At 40.2% G+C, this 16,336-nt stretch overlaps 1 protein-coding gene across 4 annotated transcripts in view; it reads right to left on the bottom strand.

Annotated features, from left to right (window-relative positions):
* Window positions 1–16,336, bottom strand: part of DCBLD2 (discoidin, CUB and LCCL domain containing 2) — a 58,827-nt gene that overhangs the window by 12,138 nt on the left and 30,353 nt on the right. For 3 of the 4 annotated variants that reach the window (XM_050958206.1, XM_050958214.1, XM_050958233.1), the window contains 4 exons: window positions 16,127–16,167; window positions 13,795–14,010; window positions 9,262–9,386; window positions 7,895–7,942 (listed from right to left, as the gene is read on the bottom strand). In XM_050958206.1, coding sequence (XP_050814163.1) covers window positions 7,895–7,942; window positions 9,262–9,386; window positions 13,795–14,010; window positions 16,127–16,167 — 430 coding nt within the window. The remainder of the gene's footprint in view (window positions 1–7,894; window positions 7,943–9,261; window positions 9,387–13,794; window positions 14,011–16,126; window positions 16,168–16,336) is intronic. The other variant, XM_050958223.1, reaches the window with a different exon arrangement.

Here is a 16,336-nt window from a genome sequence, read left to right as displayed (position 1 = left end):
GCATATTTCATCCGGCTGGGCTGGGGGGCACGGCTGCAATGTGCTCCGGCAGGCTGGGCAGCGTGGCCACAGCCTGCTCTGGGGGGCGGGGCCAAGTGGCATGGCTGCAGACTGCCAGCCCCGGAGCTGCAGCTGCTTCGGAGGCTGGGGGAAAGCAGCGTGGCCAGAAGCGGAGAGACTCTGGCCCTGCCTCTTCCCTTCTGGCTGTGCTGCCTCTCCTTGCTCCCTCTGTTGGGGGGAGGGGCTGTGTCCCACCTCTCTCTCTCTCTCTCTCTCTACCCGTTCATAAGCCGACCCCCGTCTCTGGTGCTTCCCTTTTTTACTAAAAAAAATTCGGCTTATGAAAGAGTATATACGGTAGCTCGTGATTAACTCAAGAAAATTAATCATGATTAATTGCAGTTTTAATCGCACTGTTAAACAACAGAATACCAATTGAAATGTTTTAAATATTTTTGGATGATCAATATACTGATTTCAATTACGGCACAGAATACAAAGTGTACAATGCTCACTTTATATTATTTTTATTACAAATATATGCATTGTAAAAATGCTAAACAATATAAATAGTATTTTTCAGTTCACCTCATACAATACCATAATGCAATTTCTTTATTGTGTAAGTGCAACTTACAAATGCAGGGTTTTTTTTTACGTAACTGCACTCAAAAACAAAATAATGTAAAACTTTAGAGCCTATAAGTCTACTCAATCCTACTTCTTGTTCAGCCAATTGCTCAGACAAACAAGTTTGTTTACATTTATGGGAGACAATGCTGCCAACTTCTTACGTACAATGTCATCTGAAAGTGAGAACAGGCATTTGCATGGCACTTTTGTAGCCGGCATTGCAAGGTATTTACGTGCCAGATATGCTAAACATTTGCATGCCCTTTCATGTTTTGGCCACCATTCCAGAAGACCTACTTTCATGCTGATGACGCTCATTAAAAAAATATGTTAATTAAATTTGTGACTGCACTCCTTGGGGGAGAATAGTATGTCTCCTGCTCTGTTTTACCTGCATTTTGCCATATACTTCATGTTATAGCAGTCTTGGAACACTTTTACAGTAGATTTGACAAAACGCAAAGAAGGTACCAATGTAAAATTTTTAAAGATGGCTACAGCACTTCACCCAAGGTTTAAGAATCAGAAGTGCCTTCCAAAATCTGAGCAAGACGAGGTGTGGAGCATGCTTTCAGAAGTCTTAAAAGAGCAACATTCCAATGCAGATACTAGAGAACTCGAACCACCAAAAAAGAAAATCAACCATCTGCTGGTGTGTAAGCGAGTGGACTCACCCTTGCAGCGCCTCCTGCTGGTCTCTGTTGGGAATTAGCTCTCCAACTGTCAGAGTACCCTCTACAGGTCAGTGATCCACCTTGTCGCTGGCACTCTGTCCCTCCCAGGACCCCGGTGCCCCTTTCTCTGGGGTGCTGCCCCTCTGGCAGTAACCCCTAATCTCAGGATCTCCCCTCCCAGGGGAACCTCCACCCCCTATCCCCACCTTGCCTCAGTCTTGGCTACTGCCAGTCATCACTTAGCCCCCATTCACTGGGGCAGACTGCAGTGTATCAGCCACTCATCACAGGCAAAGGGATTTGGACCTGCTGCTTTTGCCTACTCGTGGGCTGCCCCTTTGAACCCCAGTACCCAGTTGGCCTTACCCTAGGCCTGTAACCTTGGGGGTTTCCAGGCCAGAGCTCCCCAGCTCCTCTTGCCTTCCCCCAGCCCTGCTCCACCTTAGGTACCCAGGTACGCTCCCTAGCAGCCAGGCCCTTCTCCCTCTAAAGGCAGAGAGAGAGTATTTGCTCCTGGCTTCCCTGGCCTTTATAAGGCCAGCTGGGTCTGTTTAGGGCATGGCCACAGCTGAGGCTGGTTTCCCCCATCAGACCAGCTTTTCCCCTGCCACAGCCCTCTCAAAGGGCTGTTTTAAGCCCTTCCAGGCAGGAGCGGGTGACCACCCCGCTACACGGTGGCATCTGACTCAGATGATGAAAATTAACATGCACCGATCGGTTCTCCTCTGGATTGTTATTGAGCAGAACCCGTCATCAGCGTGGATGCATGTCCTCTGGAATGGTGGCTTAAGCATGAAGGGCAGCGGCAGCTCCAGGCACCAGCGCTCCAAGCGGGTGCCTTGGGCAGCAAGCCACGGGGGGCACCCTGCTGGTCCCTGCAAGGACGGCAGTCAGGCAGCCTTCGGCGGCTTGCCTGCAAGAGGTCCGCTGGTCCCGCAGATTCGGCAGCAATTCAGCGGCAGGTACGCCAAATCTGCGGGACCGGGGACCTCCCGCAGGCAAGCCACCGAAGGCTGCCTGACTGCCATGATTGGGGCGGCAAAAAAGCTAGAGCCGCCCCTGATGAAGGGACGTATGAATCTTTACCGCATCTGGCACGTAAATAACTTGCGACACAGGCTACAACAGTGCTATGTGAACCCCTGTTCTCATTTTCGGGTGACACTGTAAATAAGAAGTGGGCAGCCTTATCTCCCGTAAATGTAAACATATTTGTTTGTCTTAACAATTGGATGAACAAGTAGGAGGACTGACTGGACTTGTAGGCTCTATGCTCCCTACAATTACTGTTATTTATTATTTGTATTATCATAGCATCTAGTCCAGTCATGGCAAGGACCCCATTGTGTAAGGTGCTGTACAAAAAACAAAAAAATACACTATCTGCCTCCACTCTTGTTTTAGAACTACATCCATGCAATTATGATGTGTGTGTTATGCTTTTAGTTTAGCAGTACATACTTGGGGATCAAAGTATATTTTTTCAAATTTGAAAATACTGATCAACTTTCTTTCTAATTTGTACTTTTACTTTCTGAAGGGACAGAAAGTAGTTTCATTCACTAAAATAAACAACATTAGTACATGGATAGCATACCGTAACAGAGTTGTGTGTGTGTTAAGACAAAGTCAAAGACGTTCTCAGTATACTACACACCAGGCTCCAGAGTTTTATCATTCTGAAGACTGTTTTTATAAGTGCATGAACTAGACACTGAAGCCTGCAAATATATTATGGGCCTCATTTGCTCAGAGAGTATGTTGGTAAAGGGAGTCTATTCTGTTTATTTTAAAATAATTGAACAGTAGGGTATTTAACTTCTGACAGTGTACTCTGTGATGTACAATTCAGAGGAAGTCCCCATCCCAAAATGCTTATAATCTAATCTAATCTAAACAGATAGATCACAAGAACAGACAGACATCGAAGATGGCTTTAATTTAGGACGATTTTCTTTTTTAATAGTGTGCTGACAGTTCTTACTGACATAAGGTAGCATTTATGGGCCCCACAGAAGGAGAGCACTTTCAGGAGAGAGAGATATGAGTGGGCTGATGCCTAATGCACGAAGATCTGTTTTCCTAACTGCTCACTTGTATTCTTGTTTGTGCTATATGCCAGTTTCTATTGCTAGGATAATGTGATAGCAGCAATAGAAAGGAATGCTTTCTTCAATTTTCTAGACTGTTTAATATCGTAATGCTAATCAATAAACACTACTGAATGGCACAAAATTAGTCTGCAACTGGCTAAACAGCTCTTTGCTCTTGGATTAAGAGACCCAATTGCAAAATGTGGTTTGTTTGTTTTTTTAAATATGCCAAACAGTGGCCAAAATTTCCTAATGTGTATAGAGGTTCTGTGAACCCAATTTAACATCTTATTAGGCACAGATTTTTCAGGCATGTGCTCAGCATTTTCTGAAAATTAATCTCCTTTAAGCTCTCTCAAACTGGGCACCCAAGAATGGAAGCAACTAAAATCATTAGTTGCTTTTGATAATGTTAGCCAGCGTCTTCACTAAGATCAACAATGAACAGTATTGCTGCTCATTCACTGCTTCTTTCTATTTAGGTCAAATTTATGGTACCAAGCACTGAAGTAGTCTCTCAATCAGATTTGTCTTAAACTTGGTTTTTGTTTTTTTTTAACATGAAAACACATGTAAGGGAAGCAAAGGGGTTTTTTTTAGATAAAAATAAACTTCCGCCTTCTCTTTGTATTCCTATCTGCCCCTGCTGTTTTCGTCTCCCCGTCAGAAAGCAAATGAGCCACAACAGGTTAGCTTTTATCTTTCACTTCTCATTAATCATCACTTCAAATGCTTCCTTCTGATTTTTTCAGAATAAAAGGTTAGAAGCAATAGCAGAAACATAATCGTAAAAAGCCCTGGTTGCATCGCCATTTTCTTCTCACAATTTTCCTTATAACTTGCAAGAGTTACAAAACTACTAGCAAGAGTTGCAACAGTGCTCAACTCTTGACTTTTTAAACTTATTTTTAACAATGTAAATTGGAATAAAACCTCCAGATGCGTGTACTATGCAGATATTTAAGAATCAAAGGGAGAACCATCCACATATAAGGGGCCACTGAAAAGCACAGCTGTATAGAAGGTGATCTAGGAGCAGAGGGGAGTATACTAGTATAACTATAGATTCCTTTTTTACTCCAATTATTTAAATATACTTTTTCATCACAACTGGCAGGTTTTGGTTAAGTACATTTCTACAAATGTATTTTTAAATATTTCTTCCTTTATTTAAGACTTTATTTTATTAACTACAATGGACTTTCAAGCTACACATTGCATTCCACTTCAGGAATTTGCAGGTGGTCACTATACTAGAGACAAAAACATACAGTTCAAATATACTACAGAAGAGGCTTATATCTAAGTATAAAAATAGAAAACCTTTCTATTCTCAGGCAGGAGAATGATCCAACTAAACATCTTTGACAATAATCATGAAGTCTAATTATCAGGCTAAAGAGAGAAGATTTTACCTTAAAGGCCAGAAGATGGCAGTCAAAGCTAGAATTAAAAGCAATGGCTGATTATGTTTCTTCTCAGACTGCTCAAAGCTAACTCATAGTTCCTAGCCAGTTTTCCTGTGTAGCTTCAGCAGGCAGGACCAGTCCTGTCAGTCATCAGGGAGTGTCTTACTCCCCTCTCCAGAAGACTTCCCAGTGTGACTGTTTCCAAGGCTTAGAGGTATCCTAAGAATTCTGACACACAAAATAAAAGTAATGAAGACACCTTTTCCTATGTTTCAACTGTCAACAGAAGACTTCCCATCAAAATATGGGTTAGAATTGCAAGATGAAAGGCAACAAGATTGCAAATACTTATGTGATGGGCTATCCGGTCCAGTTTCTCAACCAGGTGTCCCAATTTGAATCCATTCCTGGTTTACGTCCAGGCTAATGATAAGAGCTCTTCTTGGAAACAATTTGTGATAGCATGAAGGTGAACATGGGAGAGAAGGAATAAGAATCTTTGAAGTGGGTGCACATTCACGCTCTTCAAATGCAGGATAACACTGATCCCTTGTGACTGCATAGGATGAAGAAGAATGTGGAACTGGTCTCTGAGTATCCTCTCCAGTCTTGTACTGGTTCAATGACCGGCAAGTGGGACAGCAACCTCCCAAATCATCTGAACATACTTTATCAGGCATTGAAAAGAAGAAAAGGGAGTTGGAGGAGGCAGGAATCAGCTTCAAGGGACTTGAATCCTATTACAGAACCTTTACCAACTACTTCTGTCACCCATTGATCCAAGGAGGTGGCAGGCTACTGGCTGACACTGGAGAAGCATGACTCCATCGAGCTCCCCCCTCGGATGGGTACAAGAGAGAAGGGAAGCAAAGTATTTTTGTTGTTCAGGGTGGATATCTGGAGAAAATACTTCTGGGATTTTTAGTGCAGGATCTGTTCCAACACCCTTTCCATCAAGTTACTGTCTCATCAGCAGAAGTTAGATGAGGAAAAACCTCAAAAGACTGTTTGTTCCTAACTGGAGGTTTGTAAATCTTTCTTCTGGTACCTTGCCAATGGCAGGATTTTCTCATCCTAATCTTTGACTTCTAGGACTGCTTTGTCTAAGCATTCAAAGCACTCAAAAATAAAATGCTCAGTAAAGAAACTATCAAGTCTTCGGATGTCTGCGTTCCATTGTACAGTCCCCAAATGCCTTATTATTGTGCTCCTGGGTACCACAAAGCAAATGGAAGAAGGCACAAATCTGATACTCAAGCTGCTCCGAGAGAGCCATTTTATTTAGTAGTTGATTTCAGGTCCTTTGGCCCAGCCAGGTATTTTCTGAGAGAAAACGCTTACAGGCCAAAATGGCACAAGCAAAGTATGTAGCAGAGGAAGAAGAGAAGATGCTTAAGTCCTGCAGATATGGCCACAGCACCAGGAGGACTCTTGCCTGTGATCACTGAGCAATTTAGGTAGAACACTGCCTTCTAAAAGGATGACTGATTCTCATAGTTACTGATGGCTGAGTAAACACTTTGTGAGGGTAGCAGTCTGACTTCAACCCTGAGGCTGTGTTAAATTTGAGCTATTTCAGAGTGCTGATTAAACCCGTTCGGTAGGCCTCACTCAGTTTTTAAATATTTTCCAGGACTGGATCAAGAGCTCTACTTTGCAATCTTAAAGAAAGAACATCTCTGTTGACTGTCCTGTGTTTAACCCTGAAACTACGTGAGTATCAATACACAGGGTGGAGATTTGGCAGGAGAGAAAGCGAAGAGAGAAGAGGAGCCATTCCTGGGATTCTTCCTTTGAATCCAAACCTGAGGCAGGCAAGTTGTCTGGAAGAAGAAATTCTCAGATGAGTGAGTCCTTAGGTGAACTCAGTACATGGCTCTTTCTTGTCTTTGGCTTCTCACCACCAGAGCTATAGATTTAATCCTTTATAGAGAAGGATCCGTGAGACTGGTTAGCTCCAAGAGGTTCAGACCTACATCCAGTTTCTCTCAGTCATATTCTGGTGGAGGCTAGGCAGGGTAGGACGAAGAATTCCTTTGCTTCCTCTCCTAGGTTGCAGGAACACTTTCACCTCCTCCAAGAGAAAGGAGTCCAAAGCAGAAGGGGTCAATGTCACCTTATTTGAAATTCCCTCTGAGTGATATAGTTGACCTTTGTTGGCCTTCTCCTGAAAAAAAAGTCCATTTGGTGTCCAGCGGGGAAGAGGAGGCTCTTAGGACCAGCTCAGACGGTAGGCTATCCTACACTAGTCATACTGATGACTGAGGTGGAGGATGACGACAAAATGGTTTGGTTGTCTGAGACTGGCAGCAACCATTGGATAAATTCTGCAGAAGGGTATCTCTAGGATAACTAGGGAGTTTAGCAATGGTGAGCTATTTACCCCAGGGCTGGCTGAAAGCACTGGTGGCTGTTTGGGTATGACTGGTCAGTCATGGGCAGGGTTTTCTGCTCTGGAGCAGAGTTCAGCTAAGCAGCCCCTAATCTGCCAGTGGCATCCAGGAGACTGTCTGAAGAAGCCTTAGGTTCAGGAAGAGACATCTGGAGCAGCACTGGAGCTGGTTACTGGCATGTCTGTAGATGTATAACTAACTCTGGTAACTAGGACACCCTTATTTATCGTGGTGCTGCTCTCACAACTGTTGAACCCTCTTGATTGGGCCTTCCTGTTTGGCTACTGCTGGGAACTCAGGCTGCTAGGTTCCTCATTTCAGTTGAGCAACTGGAATGTCACTTCTGGTGGTACCGGAAGGAAGGGCTACAAAACTGCACTCCCTGGGAAGGGCTCCTCCTGGATATGGAAAGAACAGGATCTCTCTGCCGAGAATGTCTGCAGGGGATCTGCCCATCTAAGGCCTCTATCTCTGGCTCCGCTTGAAGCCAGGGGGGTTGGGGAGACCACAAGATACTGAACACTCAAACAGAGATGTTCCCAGGTAGTAGAAACAAAGGAATTCTAGTGTGGCTTCTGAGTTATTCCTCTAAGTGCTTGCTATGTTCTCATGTTAGGAGGCAGAGGGAACCAGGACATTTTCTAGAAGGGTGAACCAAGCTCCTTTCGGCTGATTGACAAGTCTGGTCCTACCTCCTGAAGCTGCAGATCCCAGAAGAAGCAAGTGTTGGAATGGTAAGCCTGGATATAAGAAAAAACAATTAAATATTTCTAACTTTTGGTTTTAAAAAGTTTGGCCACCGTCTCCTCTAACGTTTCTTGGAATCTTATTTAATTACATGAACATTTTGGGAAAGACAAAAAAAGAGCAATTCCACTCAAAGTATAATACCAGCAATACAAAGAGACAAAGTAGGACAATCTCATTATGAAATACTCCTAAACCTGATATTAAAGTTATTAGTGTAATTTTAAAGAGTATTCTTAACAGAGTAGAAATGTGACAGTCTGTTGGTTGTTCAACTGCATAAGATAGCAGCTTTTTTCCAAGGAAAGTATTGGCATGTTCAGCCAAATGATCAGACTTCCCACACATAGCTGGATTCTTTATAATTTTGTCTGTGTATGGAAACAAGCACAGCAAATTAACATAATTTAAAAATTAAAAAAAACTGTACTCACATTAGGGTCTATCCTAGGGTCTAGAAAAGGCACTTTATTGGATTCTAGACACTGCATGAAACCCATCAGGTAACATATATTGTGCCTACAAATTTGCAGCAAAATAAACCCAACACTCGTTTCAGACAGGTCAGCAGGAATTTTGCCATTATTTTAACAGAATCTGAATTTAGACCACTGGGAAGAATTAAGGAGATTATTAGTTTTATCTAATTTTTGTTACCTACAGCCATTCAAGTGATACCTTTAAAGTTTTTTTAGTGCAGGATATACCATGTGTTTAATAATCTCACATTTTTAATATGGATTTATTTTGAAATTACATATCACAATAACTCATTCTCAGTGAGAACTTTTAAAAATTAAATGTTTACTATGGAATTTAATTGGTTAAATGCCATGAAGGAAAAAAGATTATGTGCTAATATTTTTGTGAAAATAGTGGGAGATGAACAGAAACAGCATAGAGAAAGGTGAAATCCAAATACTACACTATGTTCACAGGGGAAAGAAAATCTCTCTGGTCTATGTTATTAAATATGAAGAAAAATGTATTTTGGGAAAAGTCTAGATATTCTGAAGGGAATACAATTATAGGAAGGCAATTTTCTAATAGAGATCTTTTCTCCCTATATCACTTCTGTAATTCAAATCTTTACTCGATATTTGTATATTTTCCACATCTCATGAATGTTGATATTTGTATGAATTCAGATTTAATTTTGCTTATATGCTATTCTTGGGCCAAGGATCAAAACTGTAATTTATCATGCTGTGAAGAAAAATCACTTGGTAATTTTCCTCATTATGCCTGGTCATATATACATTATCTAAACACTCATCTATGACTATATCTAGAAAGTCTGTACTAATTTTACCTTATCCTGATCAACACCAGGTTCTCTGTATACTGTCCATTTCTGTGCATCATCACTGTATAGAATTCGGTAGGCAGAGATGTAATAGTAGTACTCTGCTATGGTGGATCCAGTAGTTATAATGCCTGTGAATATGAAGGTTTCCATTTACATAGATGCCAAATGTCTCTCTTTGAAAATGTTTATGTCAATGTTTTCATGCAATGATTTATAATACGAAGCATATACCCAGGATATGGCAACTTTAAGTAGAGGAATCAAGCATATGTTCTCCTCTGTGTCAGTTAAGAGGAAACCCTTTAAAATATTAAACCATCAGGATCTATAACTTCCACATCTGGTGACTGTCTCCTTATCATTATTTTAAGTTACTTTTCTGAAAACGTCCTTAACATTTTTTTCTTTGCATTTCTTGATGGGGCATCAGGCTGCTGCATTTGACCTTGTGTTCTGGATTTACAAAGACAAAACCAAAGCCACCCTGGTTCTGGATTCCCAGGCTATATATAAGCAGCACTGAAAGACCACAAGCTTTCTTAGGCAGGTACTTATAGTATTATAATAGTCTAAGAAAGGTTTTTTTATAGAAAGCATTAATACAGGCACGAAATTAAAGGAAAAGTATAAGATCAAAACTGTGAATCACAGCCAGAGAGAAGATGGAAAGAAGAACAAAAGTTTGTTGTATGGAAGTTGATGAACCAGTACTGCCACTGGCACTGAGACTATTAGCCGGGATTACAAAGACCATCTCTGAGAGGGCTGTGGGATTGAACTGATCACTTAAAAGAGGATGGTTTAGGATTGTCCTCTTGAAGTATAGGTCTTAGAGTCATTTTTGGCATGAGGCAGATTGCAAACACACACAATAAGGAAAAGGTGAAACAACTTTGAAGAATTAATGCAGAAGAGGAAATAGAAGTGAATGCAACCTGTCATGCAATGGTTGCCCTACAGTTGGGTTTACATGAGAGGGAGATCCCCAGACTATGACAAAGACAGACACCACAAGCCAGTATTCCAGCTCTCTGCTACTTCACACAGAACACATGCTGCCATCCACTGAAGCACATGGCCATGATTTGACCTAAAGATCTTAGCTTGTGTGTTCTGGACGGAGCAAATGCAGTGTACCTCCGAAGTACCCTGTCCTCTACTTTCTGAGGAACACACCCACTTCCACAAATAGAAAGCAGTGTGTCCATGGTGGAATTGAGAAAAATAGCAGATACAACTCTCCCTCTAGATTAATATTTACTACAGGTACTAAGGTACAAGCAGCCTTTCTGAACAAAATTAGGGAAGAGCTCTTCTCAGAGATGGGTGGCTGATTTAATCAACATGAATTAATCCTTTTTCTCCCAGGAAATACTAAGAACAGATGGAACAGCAGCAACAGAAAAAAAGCCAGCTATATTATATACACAAGGGGAGGCCCCGTGATCACAACAGCAAAGTCATGAGAAACCTCTGAATTAAGGCACAATGAGTGTCAGGGGTTCCATTTCCCAGCACACACTAATTGTTATCCCAATGTAAGATTGTTTGATAGTTATCAATCCCTTCATGCAACGGTTCCCACCTGACTGCTCCAAACTCCACTGCTGTTCAATATGCGGTGAAACTGCAAAAACTTATTGTATTACTGAATGAATAATTATTGAGCACCAGCTGTGACACACATCCCACTCATCAAAGCTTCAATCCAGGAAAGCACTATGCACTTGCTTAACTTTATGACACAAGTAGTCTACCTGACAATTCATAAAAGTTAAGCTTGCACATATCTGCTGTGCTAGATCACAGCCCAAATATCTTAGTGAAAATATGGAGGAAATTTCTGACGGTTTTTTCCTGCTTTGTAAACAGATTAAAATAAATTAAATTAGTGTTGCCATTCCTGTCATCTATATTAAAAAATTAAATATTTTTGAAGCACACAGAGATGAATTTGATGAGTCATGTGAATGTTGAAAGAGCACATGCACAGACATTAGTAACATGCACAGAACATGCAAGAATAAAAGATGGTTACTTTCTCCTTCTGTGGTCACATGTCCAAAGAAAGGGCAGCTTGCCTTCTAAACAATGTACACAGTGTGGGGAATGCACTCAAAACCATGCAGTCATAAATGGGTGTACAACATGAGGACGTTATACTTTTGTGATTCATGGACCTTACAGCTGTACTCAGCACATGGCTGCCTGTGGACTGAGAAGATTATCTAAGCCTACGGATGCATATATTCAACCAGGATCAGTCCTGAAATATCTATCACAGTCTGTTCTCTATCAGTGACAAGGAAAACTGAGAAGAAATCTACCAGATTGGATTACACTTAATGATAGGCTGATTGTACACAAATGTAGCATTTATACTGAAGTATACCTTACTTGTAACAATAATAATTACAAAATACATCTGCTTTCTTTAAGATCACACATAGGCACTGGAACAAGACAGGCTTTCACATCTCTTCACAAGAAATGACCATTTAGGGAAAAATTCCCTGAAAGCCTATGGAGTTTGAAATGCAAATGTGTATCATAATGTGAGATGCAGTACAGACATAATATTAAGCCCTAGCTACTTAATTGGAAATGAAAAACCTTTTAAGTGCTGTTTCTCCATACATGAGGTAGCAATGGATCATATAAATAATGAATATAAAATAACATGTACAAAGATCCCCAAATGCACAGGCAAAATACACAAAGTGGATTTAGTAAATTTACTGATATTTCAGTCTTCTAAAAGCTCCTCCAAGATGTCAAGGCTACCATAAAAAAGATGGAGAAAATTTGTCCTCTCTTGCCATGGAGGATTCAAACTACAGTATAGCAGATTTAGATTAAATCTCAGGAAAAAATTTCCTAACTGTAAGAACAGCAGGACAATGGAACAAACTTCTTAGGGAAGTCATGGAATCTCCTTCACTGGAGGTTTTCAAAAAGAGGCTGGATTACCACTTGTTTCAGATGGTTTAGACACAGCAAATCCTGCATTTTGGCAAGGGGTTACAGTTGATGACCCTTGTGGTCCCTTCTAACTCTATGGTTCTATGATTCTGTCTCTTTTATTTTGTATGCAAGATGAAGTGGGCACAAGAGTGGTGGGAAACGGAATCAGAGTTAATGCTGTTTAACTATGCATTGCCTTTTATTTCTCTCTTTTAGTTATCTTTAAAGATAGAAAACTGCAACACTGACAAAAGAATTCCCTTAAGGAGAGCATATGAACATACTAAAATCCAACTTGGCTGGTTTTGGTAGCTCAAAAAAATAAAAAGTGAATTTATCGTCTGAGTAATCAAATGAGGTAACTCTGGTCTGCAACACTGATATGAGTTCCAAGGTATGAAACAATAAAAAGGCATCATAATGCAAATGGGATAGAAAATGTTTTTAGAACATAACTATTTCTATAGTGCCATAATATGCAGGAATTTGGCAAGGTCCTCATCTCAAACATCTTTCTAATCTTAATATAACAATTAGGGAAAAGTGACAAAGGGCCACATGGTATGAACAAAAGGGAAATAGTTGTTGGGAGAACAGTTAAAAAGGACAATGATTCAGTGTGGTGATTTTCCTGGGTTTTTTTACTTCTGTTTACATACTTTTAATATAATTAGGCATGAGTGACAGCAGCTAGAGATCAGGTTAATGAGAGATGGCAAGGTGACACCCGTCAGTTTTGTACTAGAAGGATATCACTTTATGCACAGGAAAATGGAAGAGATGATGAGATGACAGATGGGAATGCACAAGGCCAGTAAAGGGCTTTCAACACACACACAAGAAAGCATCAGAACAACATGAGGCATGAGTCTTGGAATCCATCATTTTTAAAATTAAGAACGATTATAAGCAGAAGCATGACCCTTCAGTTTTTGTAGTTACAGTTTCCAGGAAAAACCTTATCACAGGAAGGTCACTTGATATAAAATCTAACTACATAATCAGAAAAGGGGACTAGGAAAAGAATGCAGACTAACAGATACCACTTTAGATATTGTTACACAAACAAAAAAAGGAAGATTAAGATATGGCTACCACTAAAAGACTGAAGTCAGCAGTCAAAAATTAGTTTGTAAGTATTATGTAAAATTGGAACGCCTCCTTTGGGTGATCCTCTTCAAAGAATGCAAACTGCTACATTAAAGAGAATTAACTGAGAATTGACATGGATAAAAGAAAGCCAGAAAAGCCTTGTGGATCCAAAAGGACAATCAGCAGAAACAGGACAAGGCTGAAAAAACAATATAAAGGTGGGAATCAGTTATACAAAACTTGTTGGAAAGATTCTATGCAAAACCACCCCCTAGAGTAAAACCTAACTTGTCCACCTGTAATTCTAGAATTTCTTGGGTATGTTAACTGTAGGGATCATGGAAACATCATTGCTCTGATTACAGTCAGAAGCCAACTGAACTTCATATATAATCCCAGATTAAAACTGCATCAGTTATTAAACTACCCTATTCCTACCTTTCCAAATACAATTTTAAAAGCCATCTCAGATCTGCTTACCTGTTATTCTCTTTTCTTTATTCAGGTCTATTTGTAACCACTGATACACATCAGTGGTAAAAGCAGCCCAAGGAGGTCCAGGCCTTTTCAATCTGGCTCTTTCAGGAGTCCAGATGTGTGCCTGGCCTGTTTGGTCAGGCCACTCTAGACTTGATGACGCAGTAATCTGAGAATCAGGGATTACTCCAGATTCCATTCCCAGTGTCCCATAGCAACCTGAACAACATAAGAGATGAGGACTCAGGTGCAAAATCCAGTTACACAATCAAATTTTCTTGCTCTGAATTCTCCCTTATTAAATTAAAGTTATATTGTGTAGTATATTGTTTTTTGCAAGTCTGATATTTAATTTTATACCATGGCAAACTATCTACCTCAGTGTCTAAAAATTCACAAAGTAAATTCAAATTGGAAAACTATAAACATAAGATAATGATAAAAAGCAACATATTCAGTTACAGATGAGTTGTCCAGTGCAGAGGGTCTCAAACTGTGGCCTGCGAGTTCCATTCAGGTGGTCCGCGGATAGTTCCCTCTAAGGTGCGCACCTGGGCAGCTGCACACAAGAGAATGAAGGGCCATTCACCTAATTAGTGGAGCCGTGCAGGTGTAGCTCCACTAATTAGATGCCTGGACCCTAGAGAAGATGCACATACAAGGTGATGTGGTGGCCTTGAGGGGGAACAGGAGGTAGATGGGAGGGGGCAGTGGGGTAAGAAGAGGGGGTGGGGGGAATTTGGGATGTGCAGGGCTGTGGAGGCCAGAGAAAGAGGCGACTTCCCCCAGCTCCAGGGCTGTGGCTGCCAGGGAGAGATGGCCCTCCTTCCCAGCCCCATCTCTGTGGCTGGGGAGACCCCCTTCCTTCCCAGCCCTAGCTCGGGGGCTGCCACAGCAGGGGAGAGAGGGCACATCTATCACATTAGAAAGGTAAAACTACTGATATTAAAATATGAGTTTTGTGCTTTTATTTGTAGAACAAAAAAAGTTTATTATTAAGTTTTTTTTTTTAATATAATGCTTTTATCCAAAGCACTTTACGGTACAAACAACATTTGGAAAGATCATTACGTGGTCTGCTAAGAACCTCGGCAATTTTCAAGTGGTCCACGAAAAAAAAAGTTTGAGAACCACTGGTCTACTTGGCTGCTGAGTAACATTAGTCTGACATTAATCACTTAATTAATGGAGTTAGATCGGGGGTAAATAGTACACCAATAAAATTTACAGAGGAAACTAAAGTTGGAGGTGTTACAAATATCAATAAAGAGAAAGAAATAATAAAAAAGTGACCTACAGAAAAGTTATATTCAGTTTGGAAAACATCAGCTAATGTATCTTGGAGAAAATAATCTGGAGGAGATATTGGAAGGAAGGGTAAAACATGGAAAGCAATAATGGTCTGAAAGGTACAAGACTGATTATACTGGACAGCTATTGAATGAGAGTTTTCAGTGCAATGCACCAACAAAAAGGATCAGTGGAATTTGTGGCTTTATGTGCAGAGGCCTACGCATTGGCATAGCAAGGATATGACAGTTTCTTAGTAAGGCTCTGGCAAGAAAGAATCTGGATTGGCATGTTACATTCAGTTCTGGGCATCAAAATACCAGAAAGACAAGAACAAAAAAGAATAGAAATTAAGGGGCTTGAGAATTATATATTTTTTAAAACTCAGTTAACACTCAGCAAGAGGCTGAGCTTTAAGCTTAAATTAGTTTTAAGGATGAAGTAAAACAGAACAGAGAAATAGAATGTAAAAAACTGCTATAAATATAGAATGACTGAGCAAATACTGACGTTTCCACTTTTCAGAATACACTTAGATAATTTTATTCTTATATTGTAAACTATATTAAGAAAGCAACAAAAAGGTAAAAGAATGTCTCTTTTTGTAACTGGACAGATAAACCTTCTTGAATAGCGGCATATGGGGAAAGATTTAAAGGGCCAAATAATTATAACTTGGCTAAAGAATAACTTTGGAGGCTGGAGGGAACACATTTTTAAATGCCTCAAACCTAGAAATGGAGAGGTTTCATTTAGGAATGCATAAGTTGAAATATGACTCAGAGCAACTGAATTAAATTAAAGGGTCTCATTAAATTAGACAAAGCATTGATACCAACCATACTCATCACTTATTTGTATACTCAAAGTCCTAAAACTCTGACCAATCCTCACAATAATCCAAAGATCTAAATGGTACTATTTGATTAACACAATAAAAATAAAAAAGTAAATTGCAAGCACATCAGGCTTATTTTTTAAAAAATGTGTCCCACTCTAAGTTTATATCAAAAATCAATATGCGGTTCATAGATAATATGCTTACCACTAGTCTTAAACGTGAAGAGACTTGGAGATAACAGTCCTCTGCAAAAAACAAAAAGAAAGCTATTTTTGTGGCTGTCACAGAAACATTTAAGGCAAATTGTTCTCAATTTTATTTTCCCCCTACTACTGCATCCCGTCAGAAACCTATTCATGGCCAAATACTTTTACTTATTGAAGTAGCACCTGTTACCACCACTATGGATAATGG

This window comes from Gopherus flavomarginatus, chromosome 1 (genome assembly GCF_025201925.1).
Source record: "Gopherus flavomarginatus isolate rGopFla2 chromosome 1, rGopFla2.mat.asm, whole genome shotgun sequence".
Classification (NCBI taxonomy): Eukaryota; Metazoa; Chordata; order Testudines; family Testudinidae; genus Gopherus; species Gopherus flavomarginatus.
This window is presented reverse-complemented; position numbering and strand designations above follow the sequence as displayed.